At 37.1% G+C, this 17,598-nt stretch overlaps 1 protein-coding gene across 1 annotated transcript; it reads right to left on the bottom strand.

The window, feature by feature from the left end:
• Positions 1 to 1,497: 1,497 nt before the first annotated feature.
• LOC128513281 (bromodomain and WD repeat-containing protein 1-like) lies at positions 1,498 to 7,929 on the bottom strand. Its single transcript, XM_053487004.1, has 8 exons — positions 7,688 to 7,929; positions 7,304 to 7,484; positions 6,213 to 6,303; positions 5,781 to 5,909; positions 5,620 to 5,693; positions 5,221 to 5,434; positions 4,193 to 4,286; positions 1,498 to 2,028 (listed from the first exon to the last, which is right to left on the bottom strand). Exons 1-8 carry the CDS (start codon positions 7,824 to 7,826, stop codon positions 1,745 to 1,747), a joined length of 1,206 nt encoding a protein of 401 aa, XP_053342979.1. The 5' UTR covers positions 7,827 to 7,929; the 3' UTR covers positions 1,498 to 1,744.
• Positions 7,930 to 17,598: the final 9,669 nt, after the last annotated feature.

Raw genomic sequence — 17,598 nt, 5'->3', positions numbered from 1 at the left:
TAACCCCCGCATCGACTGGCGACCCGTTCTGTCTTGAATTGGGGCTGTCAGTGCGCCCTAAGCTGCCTTAAGAGTGCCCAACCCCCAGTCCCAGCACCTTCTGACCCAGTACCCCTTACTACTGCCCCTCAGGTCTACTGGGATGTAAAACCCCGTCCCCCATACCAAACCGGGTTACGCCTCGCACCTTATTCCCCCCCATACCGACCGAGTGGCGGACTACCAGACTCGGTGTCAAGAGCCTGAGCGATTGCCAGCACTTTTTGCTGGACGAATTCTGGCTCATGAACCACTTCCCTTTCCTCCCTGAAGGTTTACCACGCTTGCTTTCATCACTGTTTTTTCCGTTTTTTAAGTGCTGATGTTTCCTTTTATTCTAATGATTTGGTGCAATAGTTCACTGGTCCTGGAGGAACTCTGTTTTGATTCACTGTGTACTGAATTATATATGGTTGAAATGACCTTAAAAGTCTACTTGACTTGACTTAACTTGAAACAGAGCTTCTTTTTCCATTCCATGACTGATGGTCTTACTCTAAGTCTGTGATGTTTTTCTTCTTGCAGAGGGCTCTTAGATTATATCTTCTGGAAAACGTTTGGTTATCCTTTTCTGGTGATCACTTTGTCGCCACTCTTCAGAGGAATCATTGTCTTTTTCTTATCTCTCTAGTTTCAGGTTGGTTGGACTATCCAAACTTTTTGTTTGAGATTTTTTCTTCTTCAATACTACTCTCATTCTCCTCGTTTTTAACAATCTTCTTCATCTTCAGACCTGATTTTTCTCCTTGACAAAAACCTTGCTATGGCTCTAAGAGTTATACAAGTTTTTGTGGCGGATACTAGTTCTTGGCTTTTTTAAGTCGTATGAATTATTTTCTCAGAGGTATTAAAGTCCTGTGTGTCCTACTTTTTTTTGTTTCGATAAGGGTGTTTCTCAGCTTTTGGATTTTCAGTTTCCTCATCAGACATTTTTGAGGTATTCGGATTGCCTGGATGATTCCTGCGTCGTCTGCTTCTGCAGTGATTCTCTTTCTCAAGTCTCTTATTATTTTTTCCTCTTAAACACTGCAGCTCTTGCAGTTTTCCTGATGAGCTTTCGCCTGCTGATGGACTCCTCCTCCTCATTGCAACTTTCATTCTCCCCTCATTGCTGTTCTAACTCTTTTCATGGTTGTGCTTTCTGTGCCCATTGACATGGAGAATCATCTGAAACGGAAATATAAAAGAGATAAATAATTCAGAGTGTCTGTAAAGGAAACACAGAACCTACATGAACATAGAGAACATAAGTGTCTCATATTTCCTAAGATAGTTAGTGAAGTTTCTTTGCATTACCACCTCCACAGAAATTTTAAGATACACTCTGATTAAACAGTAAAACATTAAACCAAAATAAACAAATATGAGATGCATTATAATGTATAAAAAATGGGACAAACTCTTTAGTTGTAACCCTTATATTTTATTCAGCATTATTATTCTATAAATATTTATTAATAATCAGATTAACCACATCGCACAATGCTGCTTCTGCTGATTCTAAAAATTCAGTTTAAGTCTGTTCATTAAAAACAAATAAAAAATTAGGTGCATGTACATTATTTACACAAAAGGACCCAAAAAAGTTATCCACAATTTAACAGTTATCCATGCCCTTTTTAAAACTCCATGATTTTTTCCAAGAAAGTAATGTAACTAATGACAATCTTATAGAACATATTGTCATAAAAAAGGCAAAGCTGTCTTAATGTATATAATTGCTCGTACCCTGATGGTCATGCTCCTCGGACTCTGAGCTGCTCTCGTTAACTGCAGGCTTATGCTCTGAAGAATCCTCTTCCTCTGCAGCATACATCAGATTTATCCTACTGACTGCAGCTACTACAGCTTTCCTGGGCTGAAGTTTTTGGTCAGTATCATCTGCATTTGACGGGCTCTCCTCATCTTCAGAGCATTCCAGGTCAGAAGAACTGCTGTCACAGACTCTTCTGCGCTTTGCATGGGAGGATCTGCTGCTTAACCCGTTCACTTGACCACACAACAAGATTCTCATTAGGGAATTTTACCAATATTTTATCCTTCTACCATTTAATAGCCTTAATAGATCAGCAAACATTTTGCTATGTTACAGCCTTATTTTAAAATTGATCAAATTCATTATTTTCCTTAAAATTCTACAAACAATACCACCTCCTTGCAAATTTAAGAAGTTAAAAGAAGTTGGGAACCACTAGGACTCTTCCTAGAGCAAAGTGAGCGATCGGGGGAGAAGGGCCTTAATCAGGGACGTGACCAAGAACCCGATGGTTACTCTGAAAGAGCTATTAGAAATTAGAAAAATTTAAGCAAAAAAGTATCATATATATAATTATTGTCCCTAATGAGCAAGCTAGGGTCATGTGACAGGGAAGAACTCCTGAGATGACAAAAGGAAGAAACCTAGAAAAGAACTTAACACAAAAGCCAACCTCATTTCGGAGATACCAGTGTAACGACGCGGGTGCATGCTGACCCAAAAGTCAAGACCCAGTCATGGAGGGCTATTCCTAGATGCTCTTTGGGGATGCTAATTGATTTAGGGACCACAGGAAATTTTTTATTGACAGAAGGATAGCTGCGGCACTGGGCATTCCAGTTAGTCCGCTTCAGTCCACCACTACGGCTCACAAAGCGTGACCAAGAACCCGATAACCTGGTATCCCGGTTACCGAATCTTATTTCTGATAACCTGGGTGCCAGAACAGAGAGTAGTGTTGGGGTTCCCGTAGTTACATCATCATAACCCCCGCATCGACTGGCGACCCGTTCTGTCTTAAATTGGGGCTGTCAGTGCGCCTTAAGCTGCCTTAAGAGTGCCCAACCCCCACACTGTAAACCCTAATGCTCAAAGTAATTAAACATATTGAGTACTGTTAACTTAAATAATTACAACTAGTTCAAATTAACTAACCTTTATGAGTATTTAGAACTTTTTGGTATTTATGAGTTTGTGGAAATTACACATTTTAAGTTAGCTGAACAAATTTTATTTTATGTATCTTTTAAGTACTTAAGTAACAGTAACTGTCACCTTAAAGTTCCACCAACTTAAAATCTTTCAGACTAGTGATTTTGTGTCTGACGTCATCAGGGCAATGCGGCACTGGTGGCTCAGTGGTAGGTGTTTCACCCGCCATGTGAAAGGCCCGGGTTCGATTCCCAACAACTGGATAAAGTGCCTGTCCCAAGACCAAATAAAATGGAAGGTAACGTCAGGAAGGGCATCTGGCATAAAATCTGTGCCAAGCTTGTGTGCGGGACGGATTGTCTGCTGTAGCGACCCATTGCCAGGAGCAGCCGAAAGACCAACAACAATTTATTTGATTTGCAACAACTAAAAAAAATTAGTACAACAAACTCAAAAACTCATAGTTCCATTTACTTAAAACTGGAAACATCATTATGGGTTATTATTCGGGTTTACAGTGCAGTCCCAGCACCTTCTGACCCAGTACCCCTTACTACTGCCCCTCAGGGCTACTGGGATGTAAATCCCCGTCCCCTATACCAAACCGGGTTACGCCTCGCAACTTATTCCCCCCATACACCCACCATACCGCACCGCGTAACAACCAGATCGTACGATCATAAATCATCCAGTGCTCTATCTGTGTGCTATAAGGTTGAAAGTGCCATAAAATATCTGGAAAGGGGGCATATCCACAAAGGGACAGAATGGGACAGATCTTCTGATCTACTTAATTAGTTAATTTTGCCTTTCAAAAAACTGTCAGGTGTGGCCTTTAATTGGATGAAATTAAATTCTACACACACACTGGCCACTTGTTTGAGGTATGTGGAGTCAGTTTTCAAAATGGAGAGAGAAAATATCAGCATAAACCTCTCAAAGTCAATGCTAATGACATTCACCACAGCCACCATGACCCTAGATAAATCTGTCCATTTCTTGTCATCTTTATTTTGCTTCAAATCAAACTGTATTCACCTTCTTTCAGCATTTGTTTCCTAAAATCTTATTCAGCCATGTTCTTAAATAGAAATGCTTTAATTACACAAAAGACAAAAAACAAAAAACAAAAAACTTTTGTAAATTTACAAAAGTTTTTTGCCCCTCTGTTAGGTCACCCAACTGTAGAAATAAACAAAATCATATTCTCATATTTAAACAGCAATGTAATGATTTCAGACATACCTGACAGTGGTGATGCACTCTCACTGGAGTCCTGGTGATCTGCTGGAGAGGCCTTAGCCGAGGTAGATTTGGTTGCAGATGACTTCACTTGTTCCTGAGTTTTAACAGCAATTTTTAAATACTGTAAAAAGTCCTAAAATACTGCAATCAGCCCCTCTAGTGCCAATAACAATGAGACAGTTACAGTCACAGACAACACATTTCTTCCCGACTTTGAAGTTTCATGTTTTATGTTTAAATTTACAGGCAATACTGTTTACCTAAAGGTCTGGATCTATACACAAGTACACATATGAAAATAACAACAAAAAGGGAACAAAAAGGGACTGGATCAAGAAAACACACACACACACACACACACACACACACACACACACACATACACACTATCACTTAAATTAACTCAACTACCTCAAAACATTAAGACTGGACTGATATTGTACACACCAACCTGTAAATGCTCATTTGCACAATATTCATTACTTAATAACTTTGCAGTATTTTAATTCTTTCTGCTACTTACAGAACGTTTACTGTTTACTGTTTCATCTCCCACTACCTCAACTCATCACCTCATTACCACAAACTATTGTAATGTCATGTTTGTCGCACAATCACTTTGTCGCTATTGTTTGCACATTTGCACGTGCACTTTATGTTCTCTCTTCTGTATAAAAACGTACACAATTCCCAGCTAGCCAGCTAATTAGGTCTCTAAGTTAGCTAGTTAGGTTTTTTTTGTTGTAATGTTATGTTGTCATGTCAATCTGTCTTGTCTCAGTCAGCCAGCTAATTAGGATTCTTAGTTAGCTAGTTAGTTTTCTGTTAATTTATGTCTAAATATATAAGTAATCTCGTGGAACCAGAATTATAACACATTCTAATCCTGGACATGTTTTGCTTACTGTTTTTGGGACGTAGTTCTCATTCATTGTGGAATACCCTTATTGGAATACCCTTAGGTAACATGCCTTTTTGCCACTGACGGTTCTGCTAAAGAACACTGCTGTCACTTTGATTCTATTTACCTTTGGGGTTTCACTTTTTTCTTTTCTTTTCGGTTTCTGAGGTGAGGACTGTGTGTCCTCATCTTGTGTTTGTTCAGTTTGATCTTCGATGTTGTCATCCTTCTTGTCGTCTTCATCAGAACTGCTTATCTGCCGGCGAACATGGAAGGACATGGTCGTGTGTTCAGTGATGCCAGCATCAGCTGTCCAATCAGAACACTCGCTTGACGAGTGACTTTAAATGTAGACATACAGAATCAATTAAAAAACCTGAAAATATCTGCATTAGCATGATTATAATAAATTACTTAGTAATTACAATATACATATATATATATAAGACATTAAGTAGCCCTGACATAATAGAAAATGTTAAATAAGCAAGATGACAGCCACTTGTTGAGAGTTATGGGTTTGTACCTTGAGCTGTCACTTCTCCACTCCTCTTCTTCTTCAATTGACAAGACTTCCCCACTTGCTTCAATTTCACTATCCTAAATGTCCACATACAGCAGGATGACACAAGTCAACACAAATATCACAAACAGAAGAAAAAATCAAGAAATAAACAAGCAACTTACCTCAGATGACGCAGTGTCCTCTCCCTCCTCACAAAAAAACTCAATCAGACTGTTTGCGTTCTCCAAATTGCGATGCCGTTTACGTGGCTTTGCCCGCTTAGTGCACGGTGTCTCATCATCAGAGTCGTCCTGCGTTTACACCAATTCCATAAATAGTGAGGAGGTACAATGTCAAGTCATACAGTAGATGACAATTTCGAACATTCTTTTATTAAATTAATCATGGGTACTGTAAGTTACTGAAATCTTAGTCTACTACCAAATGAAAAGGTGTAAAAATTACTTTTCATAAAATAAAACATTATTGAAAATAGCTGTTACCAAAGTATTACTGCAAGTATATTTATAGCATAGCAATAATGATATATATGAATATATATTAAGTATAGCTGCAATTTATTACCTCAGACATAAAAAAAATTATATTTTTACCCTAAAGGTGGTGTGTTCAATTGGTTGTTTATTGGCATTGTAGAGGGTGATCTCTTCCTCTCCTTTAACACTTCTGTATGACTCCTGATCCCTGCAACAGAAAGTTTTATATTAGCCATTATTATTGTTCCTGGATAAAATTGTTGATTTTTTTTTTGTATTTTTTTATTTCCATGACAGGGGTTAGATCAGAGGTATTTTTTTTTCTCTAAAGGATCAGTTACAAGGATTTCTTTATACACTAACATGACCAAACATTTACAGAATAATGCTTATAATGCATTCAAGTAATTATATTGTATAGTTATACTGTAGTTATAAAGAAGACAATGTGAAGTGTTTTTTCCCTCATTCATGGTGACACATCACACTGCCCATCATACTGCCATTGCCACTTGTGACAAGTCTCAGAGACTCTCAGAGATAAAATGCATGTTAGGATTCTGATGTTTGGAGAATGAATGAATAAGTTTTGTATGACTACGCACTTGTCTTTCTCTCTATCTCTCTCTTTCTCTCACACACACACATACACAAATTCAATCAAATTACTATTATGGCATTTTAAAAAGTTTTTCAGACCAATTTGTACTCGAGCATGTACTGTAGGTGAAGCCACAAAGTCTAATGAAAAAACAAAGTCTCTTATTTTAAATTGAGAATAAAATTACACAAGAAAAAAACATATCTTTTACAGTATAACAATTAAAGCTGTCAATCATTTTGAAAACTATTTATACTATATTTATTAAACTGAATTCTTCTTTTTCATCGAGAGGATTTGTGCGTATGTATCATACCTTTAGTTCTCTTCTTTTTGAAATATTTTTGACAGTTTGTCAATCGACCCCTGCTTACACATAGTATGCGCAATATTTGCTCAAATGTCTTCTCAAGACATACTACCTCACTGAAAAGGTGTATATATATAATTAATAATTTTGTGTGCTTGGTTTATTTTATTGTATTCCTATTTTTTTGTTTCCCTCATTTGTGTATGTTTTATAAAGTGTTTCGTCTATGGGGCTGGAGAACTGCAATTTCCCTCGGGATGAATAAAGATTGATATCTCACGTTCTATAAGTTCTAACCTGTATGCATTGGTGGTGAGTTCAGACACTCCCACCCTGCAACGTGCCTGCAGGTCCATTTCTGTTGCCATATCGCTGCGTGGGGTGTTTTGATGCATCTGACGCACTCCTTCCACTTGTCTGCTGCCCTGAAGGTCCACGGTAGGTGGAGACCGCACCTCTATTTGCTCACTTAGAGAAACTATAAAGCAAAATCAGAGCAAACTTGGATCAGATTGATTGACATTTCATACTCATAGTCCACACACACACAAACAACTATCTATTTAGTGTTATGATTTAAACACCATGTAGATGTTTTTAGTTGATACTATTTATCATAACGAGTAAGAAAACATCTACATTTTTTAATTAAAGAATGATCAGAAAATAAGCGATATGCACCTCTTCTGGGTGTACCCTGCTGCCTGGCAGCCTGCTGGTCCTGTTGTTCCTGAAGCTGACGGATGGCAACATCTAAGACACTGTGTCGTGCCTCAGGATCCTCACTTTCAGCTGGCTCCTGGCTGATCACCTGTTCCATGACCTTGCCATCACTTCAGAAACATAAAGAATGTGCTGAGTAATGTTTTTAAAAGCAGCTTAACTAGACATTTCCACTGATGCTTTGTTAACTATTTGTGAATTCAATACTAATATGCAATACTGCTTACTGGGTTTTAAAAAAAAAACATCGCCTAGAAATACATTTATAAATATAATCAGAACACAGAAGTAACAAGGCTGCTACTATGTCTGTCGTACTTGTACCAACGTTTCCAAACTGAACCAAGTGTTCATCTGTGAAGTTCTCCATCCCTGGTATAAGTCTTTGATATCTGGGAGGATGAGGATTCCCGTCAAGGCGCCTGTTGAGTCTGGTCATCTAACACGAACCCGTTGGAGACACGGATTAATGGATGATAGTCAGTGTGAAAAAAGATCGGGAAGCTGCAAGTAATTTCGAAAGGAAAAGATTTTCGAAATTTTCGAAAAATCTTTCCAGATTGGATGCAGCAGTAGCTTGATTACATACTGTAACTGAATAAGAGCACAAAAGTGGTCTACTACATATAACAAACAACAAATACATATACTGTAGCCTTTAACACAATATTTTTTTATGTATTTGATATTTCTAATAATTTCACATTTCAGATATTCAACCTACCTCTCCTTCACCTATCCATATGTAAGGAGTAAGACAAAGTAAAAAATTAAGAACCAAACACTCTTTGGTGCATAAACATGGTCGTTTTTCAGAGCACGAAGCCTTAAAAACCAGGTCATTCTTTAGTCATTTTTTGCATTATTATGTTTTAGTAAATATATACAACAGTATGGGGTCAGGATGAGTGACATTCTTTTTCTCAGCACAACCTAAGCAATATGATCAACTAAATTGTATTCTATTTAAACCAACTATACAAATATGAATAACCAAAAAAAAAAAAAAGGTCACACAGGAAAAGAAATATGGCCAGATTTATAAGATCACAATGTTTTATGGATATTTTCGGTTGTTTCTGTGACCAGTAGTAATAATAATAATAATAATAATAATAATAATAATAATAATTTATAATAATAACTTTGGCTGTACATGACAGAAAGAAAACTCAAATGCAAAGTCTAATGTGTGAAACTTTCCCAATCATTAATTATTTCTTTTTAAAAAGATGAAGAAACTTTTTCTCTGCACAACATGTGCGACCATCAGTGACCATCAGTGTTCTTATGCATTTAACGGTTCTCAGTACACTGGTGGTAGCAGAATAAACAGGTAAATGAGTGGTAGCAAAAGAGGGAATCGTTCTCCCTGACAAATATTTTAAGGTGATAAGATTGGGAAAATTTGCCTATATAGATAGATAGATAGATAGATAGATATGGTATTAATATATATATAGATATAAACACAAATTTAGTTTTGCCTGCCACCAGTGTTTGTTTGGCTGTTGTTTGTGACCAGTGTGTGTGTGTGCGCGTGTGTGTGTTCGAATGTAACGAATGTAACAGTAGGCAGCATCATCAACTTTTATGTGAAATATGTGAGCTACTACTATATCTTCATTTGATTATTAGATGATTATTAGAGGTGGATGTACAGTGTACAGTATACGGCAGGTGACCTGTAGTACTGTATGAATGGGAAACACTGCCGTGACTTTGATACTGATTCCTGAAAGATAACTTTAGTAACTTTAGGTTCATTTTCCAGCTTCTTGTTTATATATACTTGTGTTGACCATCTGCACTATAACGGAGCTCAATATTCACTTTTGTTGTAAACTCAATCGTTTACCGAACGATTAGTAAAGGTGACGGGCTGCACAACCCCGTCTGTTAATAAATAACACAGTATAAAGCTAAACTCAAACACACTTACAGTAATACAGTAATCACCTGCTAACATCCCAGTCATAGCGCTTATTAATATGGATTGAGGAAGAACCTTATTTTGTTCTGTAACGTTATGCGAACCTGAACGATGTGATAAAGATGGCTGTTGTTTGTTTCTCCTTCAGTCGCACCGGGAGCAACTTTCTCCTTTTAAACCTATTCCACACACTTTTATAAACTTCCTCGTATTGTCCTTTTTGTATAAACTGTATCGCAGACGATACAGTTTTTTTACAGGGACAAAAAAATCGAGAAAGCTAATAAAATGCCGCCACACTGTTGAGAATGTTTTAATAACTCATTCAAATCCAAGGCGCCTTTCGTTGTGAAAGCGAAACCAAAGTAAAGTTCCAAATAGTGCAGTTCCTCAAATGTCCACTGGGGGCTCATTTTCCTCTCAAACCTAGTCGTTTCTGTAGACAAAGTGTTAATTGCTGGAGATTTTAATATTCATTTTGAGAATCCAGAAGACCTTTAGAGAACAGCATTTATGTCCATACTGGACTCAGTAATAGTAAATCAGTGTGTAGTAGGACCCACTCATAAAGCAGGTCACACTTTAGATTACCACTACTAAAATTCCACTGTCTGAAGTTATCTCAGATCACTATCTTGTCTCAATTCAAGTGTGTCATGGTAATTATGTACGCACAGCGCCCGCTACCGTATTAAACGTACATTCACACCAAATACCACCCAGAATTTTATCAGTAATCTCCCAGAGTTATCAACCTTGATTAGATAACCTTCTGACCCCACAGAACTCGATCAGGCGACTGAATATTTAGAGTAGACATTTCGTTATACCTTAGATAATGTAGCTCCAGTTAAAAGAAAAATTATTAGAGATAAGAAACTATAACGATCACACGCGCACTTTAAAACAGATCGGAAATTAGAACGTAAATGGCAAACTAAATTCTTAGTATTTCAAATAGCATGGAAGGAGAGCATCCTGAACTATAGAAAAGCTCTTAGTGTAGCTAGATCAACATATCTCTCCGTTCTTATAGAAAATAAACAAAATAATCCTATGGATTTTTACTTAATACCATAGCCAAATTAACCAGAAGTAAGACCACTGCAGAAATCTCTACAACAACATCATGCAATAGTGAGGACTTCATGAACTTTTTAAATAAAATTGTAAATATTAGGCATGAAATTGAGGCTTTGAAACCAAACAATGTAATTGATGCAGATGTTAAACTAGCCATGTCAGATCGGAACCTAGAATACTTTACTCCCCTTGAAGAGAATGAACTAATTTCACTCATCTCTTCTGCAAATTCATCAACCTGTATATTAGATCCTATAACGAAACATTTTCTTAAAAAGGTAGTACCAGCAATAACAGAACCCCTGTTGAGAATAATTCATTCCTCACTCAGCATTGGTTATTTTCCAAAATCTTGTAAATTAGCAGTTATCAAACCAATAATTAAGAAACCTGACCTTGACCTCTGTCAGCTGTCCAATTACAGGCCAATATCAAACCTCCCCTTTATCTCTAAGATTCTGGAAAAGATAGTAGCGGAGCAGCTATGTTCATATTTACATAGAAATAGCATAAACAAACTGTATTAGTCTGGAATTAGGCTTCATCACAGCACAGAGACAGCACTTGTTAAAGTAGTAAATGACCTCCTAGTGGCCTCTGATCAGGGTTGTGTAACTATGCTTGTATTACTTAACCTCAGTGCAGCTTTCGACACCATTGATCATAGTATTCTTCTTCACAGATTAGAAAATGGAGTAGGAATTAAGGGTACAGACCTCTCCTGGCTCAGATCATACTTGACTGATTGTTATTAGTATGTAGACTTAAATGGTGATTATTCTGCATGTTCTCTAGTGGAGTTTTGTGTTCCACAAGGTTCAGTTTTAGGCCCACTGCTTTTTTTCCGTTTACATGCTCCCTCTGGGCAACATAATCCGTAAGCATGGTATTAGTTTTCATTGTTATGCTGACAATGCACAGTTATATGTCTCAGCAAAACATGATGAGAAAAACCAGCTTACTAAAGTTGAGCACTGTGTGCAGGACATAAGAAATTGGATGCTAATTAACTTCCTTCTGCTTAATCCAGATAAGACAGAAGTTCTAGTCATAGGACCACAAGCAGCTAGAAGTAAAATTTTAGATCACACTGTAACTTTAGATGGCCTATCTGTTCCATCAAGTGCAACAGTAAAAGACCTCAGTGTAATTATAGATTCCAGCTTTTTATTTAAAGTTCATGTAGATAATATTACCAGGATAGCATTCTTTTATCTCAGAAATATTGCCAAGATGAGAAATATAGTGTTGCTAAACGATGCAGAAAAAATTGTTCATGCTTTTATCACCTTTAGGTTGGACTATTGTAATGCCTTACTGTCTGGTTGTTTAACTAGTTGCATAAACAAGCTTCAGCTAGTTCAGAATGCAGCAGCGAGAGTCCTAACTAGAACCAGAAGATACGAGCACATCACCCCTATCTTATCTTCACTGCATTGGCTCCCTCTGAATTTTCGCATTGGTTTTAAAATACTACTCGACATATAAAGCATTAAATGGTCTCGCGCCGCAGTACCTGAGTAAACTGCTAGTGTCTTACGATCCGCCACGACTACCCCGATCAAAGAATGCAGGCTGCTTGTCAGTACCGTGTATTATAAAAAACTACAGCTGGGGGCAGAGCTTTTTCTTACAAAGCCCCAAAGTTATGGAATAGTCTTTCAAATAGTGTTCGGGACTCAGACACATTCTGAGTGTTTAAATTCAGGCTAAAAAACTATTTATTTAATCAAGCATTTTTATAAATAGATTTGCCTGGGGTAAAGGAGCAGATCTGGGGGACTTATGGACGTAGAGTATTATGGTGAACTAGTTTGTTTAGATGCTGTCTTCCTCACTCTCATTGATCACTCAGGTTTGTTGACGGTGAGGTGATTATTTTCTTTACATCTCAGGAAGCCCTCTTGTCGTGGCAAATTTGCTGCGAACTATGCCAATTTTTCCAAACAAAACCAATAACTACTCAAGCACTGAAATAGCAAAAGAGTTTATTGCAGCCAAAAGTAAATGGACAGCACTGGACCAGCCAGACAAAAGACAAACCGACAAACTGCAAAGTTGTCTCTCCCTCACCTCCTCTCACTTCCCTAATTTTACATGGTTTATATACCTTCATTTAACAATTACATCATTGTTTGCTCCTCCTTAAGTCAAGAAATTACTTAATATTCATGAGATGTAAGCTAATTTTGCTTAGGTTAGATTGATGTAGCATCTCCCAATTTGCATAATCTCTTCTTTTTCCTTTTTTTCCCCATCTCATATTTATTTATTTAAGTCTAGGCCTAAGAAGTCTTATGCTTTCCTTTTTTGGAGAAAATTTGGCGTGTTTCTTTTTTCTTGACCAGACCATTGACCACCGCTGGTGACTTGGGTTTTGTTAAAGCCGCAATCAATTTTTATGAATTTTCCTCATTAAGATGTGTAAGTGTTCTATTTAAATAATTATATTTAATTATTTTTATTATTCCATCACGGTATATTTTGTCTTATTTGTCTTTAACTGTCCGTTACATATATTTTTCCCATTTATAGAGATTATTTGTCTATTAGTACTTTAACAAATGTTCTGGTTATTTATTTAGATTATACTTCTAACATATTTCTATAACTAATTATTTTAACAGATTATTTTAATGATTTTGCCCATATATTTTAACTAAGATAAGTATTGAGATGAATTTAATCAGATTAAATCTGATGATACTGCTGAAGATCAGTGATTTGATTTAACTGATTTACTTCTTATATTTTTTTTCCCAATCTGATAAGTCTGATTTATGTTGTTTATCTGTTTTTTAAAGCAGAAGTCTGGTTCTTTGCACTTTGTCCCAATTAAAGCAGAACCGAAAGCTTATTTTTATATTTTGGATCACTGCCTGCATTTTCTGTATTTTCCGTTCCAATAAAGTTCCTAACCCTTGCCTTCTGCCTGCATGTTTTTCTCACTTCCTCAATTTGTTGTGCAGGCGTCTCTTTGAACAAGTACCAATCAAAAGCCTCTTGAACCAAGGCCTTCTGGGTATTTGGTACCTTTCACTCGAATAATAATAATAGATCAATAATTTTTTTTCCACACTCTCCCTTTCAGTTATGCTGTAATAGTTAGTCCTGCCTGAGTCTCTGCTTGCACTCTACAGTAAATATACATTCACATTATACATTATGTGACTGTGACCAGCCCTAACCTTTTTCTCTTCCCTCTCTCCCTTTTCCTCTCTCTGTCGAGCTACACATGTCATTCCTGAGCTGCCAGAGATCCAAACTCCCTCTTTCCTCCGGAACTGTCTGACCCATCCTGGTGCCCCGCTTCTGGTTGGAGATCTTGTCACATGTTTAAGGATAGTCAAAGTCTCTGCTGTACGGACATCTAGAGGAAGTTCATTCCACCCCCTAGGTGCCAGGAAAGAGCCTGGATGAATGGCACCCTCGACCCCTGAGAGAGGGTGGGATATGCCCAGTTTAAGAGACAGCTGCATTGCAAACCACCGGCTGTGTGGTTACATTAATAACCAGTCAACTGGAAGCCTTTTAGTTTAACGTCGGACATTTATGAGTGACGTCACAGAAGGTTCATCCAGTTCTTTTTACAAAGTGTGTAAATGTAGAAGTACAGCATGCTGCCAGTCATATTTCCTTCTCATTGGGGCTAATCCAAAGATCACTGCACACGTTGTATATGTTCAAATGCATAGTAAGGGCTAAAATAGCTGGAATTAAAAATTTTCTTGTGTCATTTGGACACAGTCAACAAATAACCTACATGCATGTCATTAAAATCCAAATCTACAGACATGATAAGTAGCATAGAGTTAATTACAGATAAAGTATATGACAAGCATTTTAAATCGGTATATATATATATATATATATATATATATATATATATATATATATATATATATAATCATATATAAAATACATATCATCTGGCAATTAAATGCAGTCAAAAATCTAACCAATTACCTTTGGGAAGGTAAAAGTCTCTATACACAGGAATAGGAAAATGATTTCATACGCACACCATATTGTGGCTTGGGTGGGGCGGCGGCTGACGACCAGCATGCCTTGAGGGGGTTTCTGTGTGTGTGTGACGTGTTGAATGTGCTCCGGTTTATGCTTAGGCTAAATTGGATGTGGTTCTCGTGTGAATGTGCTGCTCATGCTATACATGCTGTGTACATAATAAAGTACTCCCAGCCATTGCATTGGGCAGCAATTAAGCTCACTTGTCTCTCCAACATCCTTTCCGGCGATAAAACGCTACAATATTATTTTCAAAAAGCCTTTTGGTAAAATTATAAAGTATTAAAATTATTTTCATAACCATGGTGTATCAGGAAAAGTTACAGCACAAAGATCATTTTAGGGGAATGCATTCAAAGTGCAATAACCTGCATAAGCTTTGATATGTTAACACATGTACATCATGAGTGGGAGAAAGACAACTCCTTGTGTGTTCACATGGAAAAAGCAATCATGTAGAGGATGCTTTATAAATTAAGTGCATTTTTACCAAATATAGTGTTGGGAGTGTATGAAGACATTTGGGACACCTTGAAGATGTTATACATCAGCGCAAATGGAAACATTAAATGCTCTTATTTAAATAAAATATGCATTGAAAATATAAGCATTTCCACACCGATTTATATAGAGCGAGGTCCATAAATTTTGGAACAAATGGGTTTTTTCCCTGTACACTCTACACTACTACATTGAATTTGAAATGAAACACTCAAGATGTGAGCATAGTCAAGACTTTCAGCTTTAATCCAAAGTGTTTGACAAAAGTGTGGCATTAAATAGTTAGGAATTGCAGCCATTTTTCGCCAAACACACACACACCACCATTACAACAAATCAACATACATAAAATATGAGGATTGCCTTTAATACAGTACTTAGATGAAAATTCTTTGCAGTCAGTGACGGCCTGAAGTCTAGCAACCCTTAACATGGCCACATGCCGAGTTTTACCCTTTAATTAAAGCTGAAAGTGTTTCACTTGAGTGTTTAAATTTAAATTCAATTAAAGCTGTATAATTTTAAAATGTATAAAAAAAAGAATAATAATAAAAAAGCGGACATTTGCTCCAAAATGTATGGCCCTGACTGTATCTGCTATACATTTTGGACGTTACATCTATCCACATTACTTTCTTCACTCAACTGTTACGCCTTATGTTTGAGATTTACATTTAGTAACTGATATTTTCAAGACCAGAAACCAAAAAGAAATATTGAAGATGAAATCAAGTGCAAATGTCCATTCTCTGCTTTTATTTTGCTGCAAACCATCAGTAATTGTATTATCAGTAATCTTTATTCCTAAAGTTGTATAAAGCAGTACTAGAATACCGCACCATGTTTAAGTAGTGATGAATCTTTGTGCCTCGTATAAGGTCCCATATGAAAATGTTGCCATCATGACCTGCAGACAGCATGCCACGGGGATCATACGGGTGTGGCTCGAGCACAAACACCTCTGCCTCATGACCTTGCGAGAAATGATTTAAATCTGTTGATTCGAAAGCAAACAGCTTACTTATTCGTGTATTTAAATTATGCATCATTAGTTCCTTGAAAAATCAGGTGTTTCTGGATCATAACACCTCTACTAGGATGTCACTGCCAGGTCACATTCAAACTTCAAAAACGTTCTGTACCACACTTTACCAGATTATAAACCTTTATTTAATTCTACTGTGCAATAATATTTATTTATTTTATCAAAAACCCTGTAATTTTATTCTGTTTAAGCTTATATTAAAATGATCATATTACTTAAAAATAAACATTTTAATGGGCTGTATGCAGAAATATAACATTATGACCACCTGCCTAATACTGGGTAGATCCGTCCTTCTGCCACCATAACAGTGATGCACTGTGTGTTCTGACACCTTTCTATCGCAACCAGCATTAACCTTTTAATTGATTTGATCTACACTAGCACTTCTATTGGATCGGACAACTCGGCCCAATTCGCTCCCTATGTGCACCAGTGAGCCTTGGCCACCCTGTCGTCATTTCTTTCCTTGGATTACTTTTGTTAGGTCCTGAACACTGCAGACCAGAAACATGAAATCTCAAGGCCATGAAAGGTGATTCACTGTTGAAGGTGACTATGTATTGTTTATCACATGTATTTTGAAATTCTGAACATTCCAAAGAATCCAAATCCAAATGTGGTGGACTCTGTGGTGGCTAATCCATGTGTGGAAATGACCTCGTGCTCCCTGAACCACTCTTTCACAATCTGAACTTGATGAATACTGGCATGGCAGATGCCAGTGCAAACAGGACCTTCAAGTCAATTAATGAAAAAACCTGGTCATTTAGTATATTTAAATACTCATTGACCTCATTTTTGGGCAAATAATGTTGCTGAACCTAGACCTGACCAACAGAAGCAACCACAGATCATATCACTGCCCCCACAGGCGTGTAGGTGCTAGGCATGATGGTACATCATTTCATCCACCTCTCTTTTTACCCTGATGCGCCCATCACTCTGGAACAGGGCAAATCTGCACACACCAAACCACATGACCTTTGCCCAATGCTCCTCTGTCCATTTTTTATGCTTCCTAGCAAATTGAGGCCTTTTTTCTGATTAACCTCTATGAGAAATGTTTTTCTAAATGCTACACCGCTGTTTAGTTCCAATCCCTTGAGTTCTCTTGACATTGCGCATATAGAAATTCTCTTTTTTTTTTTTATAATAAAATAGCTCTACTGACGTTTTTTTTTTAAACAATTTGATTTCACTAAGCACTTAAGTAATCTCCCATCACCCTCATTAAGAGTGTTTTTTAGATAAGGGTTTTTCTCAGATTGTTCTGATAAG

Source organism: Clarias gariepinus, chromosome 25, assembly GCF_024256425.1.
Source record: "Clarias gariepinus isolate MV-2021 ecotype Netherlands chromosome 25, CGAR_prim_01v2, whole genome shotgun sequence".
Taxonomy (NCBI): domain Eukaryota; kingdom Metazoa; phylum Chordata; class Actinopteri; order Siluriformes; family Clariidae; genus Clarias; species Clarias gariepinus.
Note: the sequence above shows the minus strand (reverse complement) of the source record. Positions and strands in the feature narration are given on the sequence as shown.

What these genes read in the sequence shown, in the direction of transcription:
- LOC128513281 (XM_053487004.1), bottom strand. Translation starts at nt 7,826, where the DNA reads ATGGAACAGGTGATCAGCCAGGAGCCAGCTGAAAGTGAGGATCCTGAG. An exon ending in CTCACCACCAATGCATACAG is followed by an intron (nt 6,304 to 7,303) that starts GTTAGAACTTAT and finishes TTTCTGTTGCAG; the next exon opens with GGATCAGGAGTCATACAGAA. An exon ending in AGGACACTGCGTCATCTGAG is followed by an intron (nt 5,694 to 5,780) that starts GTAAGTTGCTTG and finishes GTGGACATTTAG; the next exon opens with GATAGTGAAATTGAAGCAAG.